The sequence below is a fragment of the Diabrotica virgifera genome, chromosome 8 (assembly GCF_917563875.1).
Source record: "Diabrotica virgifera virgifera chromosome 8, PGI_DIABVI_V3a".
NCBI classification, from domain to species: domain Eukaryota; kingdom Metazoa; phylum Arthropoda; class Insecta; order Coleoptera; family Chrysomelidae; genus Diabrotica; species Diabrotica virgifera.
In genome coordinates this window covers 36,167,361-36,174,732 of record NC_065450.1, presented here as the reverse complement: position 1 = coordinate 36,174,732, position 7,372 = coordinate 36,167,361, and the positions used below count along the sequence as shown (strand labels likewise).

At 32.3% G+C, this 7,372-nt stretch overlaps 1 protein-coding gene across 1 annotated transcript in view; it reads left to right on the top strand.

Moving 5' to 3' along the window:
- The first annotated feature begins 4,827 nt into the window (after window positions 1-4,827).
- LOC126889902 (uncharacterized) overlaps window positions 4,828-7,372 on the top strand; it is a 62,658-nt gene continuing 60,113 nt past the window's right edge. Inside the window, exon 1 of the mRNA XM_050658617.1 lies at window positions 4,828-4,920. Within this exon, the coding sequence (XP_050514574.1) occupies window positions 4,906-4,920 (15 nt within the window). The 5' untranslated portion in view covers window positions 4,828-4,905. The remainder of the gene's footprint in view (window positions 4,921-7,372) is intronic.

Genomic DNA, 7,372 nt, shown 5'->3' with positions numbered 1-7,372 from the left:
TCTTTTTTAATATGGTTCAAAATATACCTAAAAATGTAAATCATAAATACATTTTCATATTATTACCAAGTCTCCATAATCGTACTTAGCCATATACAAATATGTGGTGGATTTGACAAATATTCAAAATTTCTCGATAAAAACTGACTTTTCAAAAAAGTACTAAGAGGCAAAAAAGTTTTTAAAATATTGTGTTTAACTAATGGTACTACAATAATAATTAAATTGGAACGTACACAAAAGTTTGGGGGGGTTTAAAGGAACAAAACCCCCATAAAATTTTTATGGTGTGTCCAAATTTCACTATAATTTTTTCTTAAGATACTACTACCATAATAATGCTACATGTCTATTTTCAATAAAAGATCTCTAATAGTTTCCGATATATTAGAAAAAATCGATTTTCATTTTGTAACTTCAAAGGGCTGTAACTTTTTTTATGTGCACATTTGTACTAAGGTAAGTTAGGTTCAATCGAACTATTTTTGGTCCCAGAATATGTGATTACATTTATGACCTGCATTTTTGTTACACCCTGTATAAACATTAACATAATTTTTCCAAGAAAAATTTTTTTAAATTAAATTTTTTTTTTTTTATTTAGCTAATGCCTCGACAACTAATGGCCATTGGCATGGTAGGTACGGTAATTTTGAACAGTTAGGTACCTAGTGTCATGTGTAGTGTGTGTGTTGAGTAAGTGTCTTGTTACTTTGCAAAGTCGACGTCATTGTCTTTGCAAAGAGACGCTAATTGTATCCGAACGTCTGCGGTCCCTCCGGTGAGTACCGATCCCACAAGGACAGAAACTATATTCATTTATTAATTTATAATAAATGAAAAATTTCTGACCCTGGTGAGATTCGAACCCACAACCTTTCGCATTTTTTTTCGATCCAAAGGCAGGCGCTCTTACCACTGAGCCACGGAGGGAGTTTTAAATTAAATTAATTGACGCAAAAAGAAGAATTTATGTAATTTATTTAATTCAAAATACGTTCTACTGCTGTCACAAAACAGAACAAAATGTTTTTTGATAAATAAACATCGCTTTTTGCTTGTTTTCAATGGTCAAGTTTTCACCTATCTGCCTCTTGGTAGGTTGGATATTGAATGTAAGCAACAAACAATGTTTATTTATCAATAAACATTTTTTTCTGTTTTCTGTCAGCAGTAGAATGTATTTTGAATTAAAGAAATTACATACATTCTTCTTTTTGTGTCAATTAATTTAATTTAAAATAATTTTTCTTGGACACCCTGTACAAATAAATATGCAAATGTTGATATTACTGAATAGAGAATTGAATAACCTTTAAAATGAGCTAGCACATAATCCCTATTCCCTATTTAAAAATAAGGGGTGGGGGATGTGGAAGAGAGTGGTTGACAAATAATGACACATGTATGTACCGTAAAAATGTGTCCCCCTTGGATCAAAAATCGACATCTTTCGGCATTTCCTTAAAATCTAATAAATACTGCCAAAAATCGAGGCGGATCCTTTTATTTCGCCCACTCTGTATATATACTGTACATTATATTGACGATTTATCTAGTTTTAGTAAATTGAAGTTGTTATTTGTTATTGATATTAATTTTCTTTTGACTTTGTCCATAAAATTGTAAAAATTTTCAGTGACAATAAAGCATAATTTTCTATTCTATTCTATTGATCAAATTACGTTAATGGAGATTTGATTGGATAGACGGACAATGCTGCATAGGTTGCTCATATACTTGTTAACCTATTCAGTATTGTCCGTCTATCATATCCAATCAAATCCCCATTGGCATAATTTGAGCAATAAATCATGTTACTGAAGACTATGGAAATAACTCGTTGTAACGTCATCAGTTAGTTTACTTGTAACCGTTGACCTGATGATGCTCTGCATATTGTAGAGAACGAAACCGGTCGTCGGAAGTTAAACAATAAATGATTGCGAATACGTCCGTTTTTTACTTCATTTAAAATGAACTCGCATATGCAACCCATTCAACATTTTTTTACGTGTCATATTTATTAGAGCGGTAATAAGTCTGGATCCCGTGTATGAAAAAAAAGTTGTTTAATAGTAAGCTGAAAATTTCTTAATAGCTTAAGGGTGTCTAGTCCGACAAACTTTGATATACGGGAACACTGGAACAGGGGAAGTTTTAGTTGTGGAACAGGTTAAAAATTTGGAACGGTCAGACCACGAAAACGGCACATGTATTTTGTCCGACAGACTTAATCTCTCCGAACAGAGATTAAACTCTCATGGAAAAAGTCAGACTGCTATTTATCACCAAATGGGCGTTTTAATGAGTGGAACATGTAGAATATGTCAAATGACAGGAATTATGACGGGTGATAAATAGCAGTCTGATTTTTGCGTGACAGTTTAATCTCTGTTCAGAGAGTTTAAGTCTGTTCTGTCGGACAAAATAAATGTGCCGTTTTCGTGGTCTGGCCGTTCCAAATTTTTAACCTGTTCCACAACTAAAACTGCTCCTGTTACAGTGTTCCCATATATCAAATTTTATCCGACTAGACACCTTTAAGCTATTAACAAATTTTCAGCTTGCTATTAATCAACTTTTTTTTCATACGCGGGATCCAGACCTATAAGATTTTTTTCATGGTAAGATTACATTTTTTACCTCTTATATTATAGATTCACAAAAACGAAGTAGCAACGCGATGTTAGCAGTATATTTTTCAGAAGGTCCATTGCGGAGGTGTAAAACATTTTCGCGTCTACAAGAGCATACTTTTATGCCATATTTCCGTGGTTTGTTGGACATAAAAACCCGAAACCCAAATTTTCCACGAAATTCTAACAACATTTCGTCTACCGTTGTAAAATGGGACATTGAATAATGTTTTAGTAAATTTATGGAAATAAAAGGCAGATATCGAGCACTGATTTTATTAAATCTTGCTTTGAACTAAAGTATACTTTCGCTCCCAGAGCATAATCAGGGGCATTTCGTCAAATCAGAAAGGTATACTAGAATGTCGTAATATTTGTTTCGTAAAGTAAAATGATGGTGGAAAATAACAAATAACATATAACCCACACCGGACAATGGACAAACAGATTAAAACTAAATTCAAGGCCGGTACTAAGTCAGGTTCATATCGAAAATGGAGGTACAATGAGACTGGTAATTACCTCATTTATCAAATGAGGTAATTACATTGACCTGAAAGTTTAATATATGTTTCAAGAGGGGGTCAGAGCCGATTCATAACCGATATAGTTTGTTACTTTAACCCACCCATAAGCTTGCTATGGGACAGGGTAAGTACAGACTGGGTAACAGGGCAAACTTTTGGATAAATTTATTTCATGTTCAAAGAGAGGTGGGAAAACCGCAAATACACAAAATCTATAGCGCTTGAGCTCAGCTTTCAAATGGTGCCTAAGCGGTCAGGATCGGACATAGACACTGGTCAGTATAACCAAAAAATTGAAGAATTGAACTTTAAATATTTTAGGTTTTCGACAATTACTCAAAATTTCCACCTTCGAATTGCGCCAATAACTGAGTGTTTCTAGGATGACTCTAAACAGAGTCTAACAGTGTGTATCTCGTATCGGGAAAATTCTATTGTATAAGTTGGAGGCCTCATAATTATTATCAAATCCATCTTCTATAACAAAAAAAAACAGTTTTTCAAGCTCACTAAGTCCAATAACATCTTCAGATATCATATTTGACCTTGGGTGTGTCAGATACTACTTCTCAATACCTTTCAATCTAATGTTTATAGATCGAAATCGGTTCAAAACCGCTTAGAGTGTATCGAGCTTCAAAATATAATTCATTTAACCATTATCGCCGAAATGGTCTAGTGGTTAAAACGCTAAGCTTGATCGGAAAACTCAAGTTCATTTACCAGCCATCCCAACATTTATTTTTCAATCATTTCTTAAAAAAATCTACTGTATATTCGACGGACACAAATAAATATATTGAAAAAAATATTGGGATTGCTGGGATATGAACGCAGATTGCCCTATCACATGTTTAGTGTCGTAACCATTAGACCGTTTGGGCGGTGATTCGACAAATGCGACCATTTATAATGCTTTACGTGTAATCGAGAAACATGTCGTTCAAGTTCAGAAACCGCAAGAATAAAAAACCGCGGAAGGAAAAAAAATGAGTGGCGCATAGAATATTCCACCTGCAAGAGAGCTGATATTTATGAATATTACGTGGCCCAAAAATATATTTTCATTTTGATTGAAAAAAATTATAGTTTTACCTGTAAAAATTTTTCCATGGTACATATTTGCTAAATTTGAAGTAAAACGGTAGTTTGGTAAAGTTTGTAAATTGAGGCTCTTTTGTGGCGCGCTTTACTTCAAATTTGTCAAATATGTACTATGGAAAAATATTTCACTATAAAACTATAATTTTATTTTCGATCAAAATGAATATACATTTTACATTTTTTCGCCTACAGCACTTTTGTAGCTGGAGTATTGTACGCGTCACTCATTTTTACCGCGTTTAACGATTTTTTAGTCTTGGCTTATTTTTACATTGTAACGGATTTGACAACATAATGTAATTGGAAAGCTACTATATCTATAATATCGATATTTTTTATATCCATTATTTTTATGTTACCAAGTATACTACCATACATAATCAGCTTTTTCAATAGTAATTACTCATCATTGATTATATTGATGCCGTTTAGTAATTAGCAACATTTTATGTCACAACGTTAACGTCTGGTGGTGAAAAAATGACTGGGTGGGATGACAAGAAATCACAAGAAAAGATGTGAGATTATAAATATATCCTAGAGATTAGCTGGGAGGCAGTATGTGAAAGTAGTTGTTGTTAGTGAAGTGAGCTTCCACAGAAACTTGAACTTGATTTGTTTTACCAATAACGACAATGTGGATATACGAGGTTTGTTTTGTTAGTTATTTGCAATATTTTGATAATTATTTAATAAATGAGTTTATTAATAAGAGCGATTTTTTAATAGAGATATTGTAACGTTAAAATTTGAGACTATTAGTAGCTATTTTTATAAACCACGAGGTAATTCAACAAATGGTCTGTCGAATGAGTTTTTAATAAAATAAAAATCAGTTTTAAGTTTAAATTAACTAATATTATTTGAGGTACTTTTTTCGGTTTAATAATATAAAATAATGATGTTTCAAATTTTACCATTACCAGAAGGAAACACCCAAAAGGACACATCATAATATAACTTTTATATAACATTCAGATATTTTTAACAGCATGAACCCCTAGTGTTGTTAGCAGGGTGGTTCATTCTTAATTTAGAAAAAAATCTTACACTTAATATATTTAGATGTACATAGCGGTTTTGAAAAATACACAGTATTTGTGAAATCTTACAGTTTGTTACACAGTTTACAATGTTTGAGAAAGTTTATTGTTTAAAAAACTTACAAATAAGTAAAAAGCTTGTGTGCAAAATGGTATATTTTTTTTATTTGTTTGGGTTTGATCTGTATCACTTTTAGCGATAAGGTCGCTCCATTTTTCGAGCAGGAACATCTATGTTCCCTTAAAGTTAATCCAGTAACAGGGACCTAGTCTCGTTTCAATTTTTAATTTTAATATCATAATCATGTAACATTAAGTTTTTAATAACCATATAGTGAGCTAGTTTCAACTACCAGTAAAATGTTCCACTCATGATGGTCTCACTAGACTGACAAAATTCTTTTTTGAGATTGTGTAGTCCATTTGGATGGTTTTAAAGTTTTTTTAAATAAAAAATAAAAAAATATTCCATTTTAAACACGAAGTTTTTACTTCTTTGTAAGTTGTTATAAACTATGGTTTACAGTAAACTACTTTTTAAAAAACTTTTCCGTTTTTTTGTTGTTTCACTAAAATATCTTCTCTTAGACTTCTTTCGGATGGTGTCGCATTTTTTCTATCGATATAACTGTTAGTAGACGAAAAGTCTATCAGTATATTTGGCACTGAAAGTGTTACTTGAAAGTTGAGGGAAATCGGCTAAGGGTTCCAGGAGATGATGTAGTATCCATGTGTAGATTTTGTTTGAACTAGTAGCAGTAGTTGTTGATGACTACTTGGTCATGTTTTTGAGCCGGGAGTGGTAGTAAAGTAGAAGTGTCATCTGGAAAAAAAATTCGATTTTGCTTCTGTTTGGCTTCATTTTTCTTGTCAGATTTTAATAATGCATGTTTTGATTAAGGGCATATTTTCTCTTTTATTTTCACCCCTGTACCTTATAAAATAAACATTATTGAAGTCTTCAGGGACTTTCGGCCCTCGGTAGTAACGTAATTTTTCATTCTGGGCTTTAATTTTTCAAAAATATTTATTAGTTTTCTCAGGATTCGAAAAAATTAATACATTTAAAATACATTTAACATTTTGACAGGCGACATTTTGCGCCTATGCCCTTAATGTATTTACGATATGGATTTTCACCATAATATATGAAAAATTTTTAACAAATGTGTGGATTGGGTAATTGATGGTAATTTAACCCATCCATATTTCCTTCCATAATAACTAACAGGCAAATCTTACGTTACTAGGAAACTCTTCCTACAGTAAGAGCTACTTATTCTTTGTGAAGAAATTTATCTATAGTTGCGGCAACACTTCTGGTTCATGAATGATGCTGCACTCGCCCATTTTAGCATTAATATACGTTATTACTTAGATACAGTGTATTTAATATACCGTTGGAGAGGTACGGAATATTGGCCTGCTCTATCACCGGATTTAAATCCTCTAAATTTTTACATTTGGAGTTTTTTATGTCCTTAGTTTTAGCATTAGAAGCATTAGAAAAAAAGCATTAGAAGATGAAGTAGTAGGCATAAAAATAATTGGCCTACCCATATGTGTAAATTAGATACGCCGATGACACAATACTAATAGCAGCAACTGTTACACATCTACAAAGAATTTTAAATAAGGTTGTTGCAACAAGTGAAGAATTTGGTCTGTCACTAAACATAAAGGAAACGAAATTCATGGTTATATCAAAGAAAAATATTAGAAATATCAATCTACACGTAAATAATAAGACGATAGAACGAGTTCAGAATTATAACTATTTAGGGACGAACATTAGCGAAACAAACGATTATACCAAAGAAATCCGAATTAGAATAGAAAAGGCTAGAAGCCCATTCACTAATATGAAACAAATATTGTGTAGTAGAGACCTCAGCCTAGATCTTAGAAAGCGAGTACTAAAATGTTATGTATTTTCTGTTATTTTGTATGGTGTGGAGACATGGACTCTCAATAAACAATGCCTCAATAGATTGGACGCATTTGAGATGTGGACGTATCGAAGAATGCTGAGAATCTCCTGGACAGACAGAATAACCAA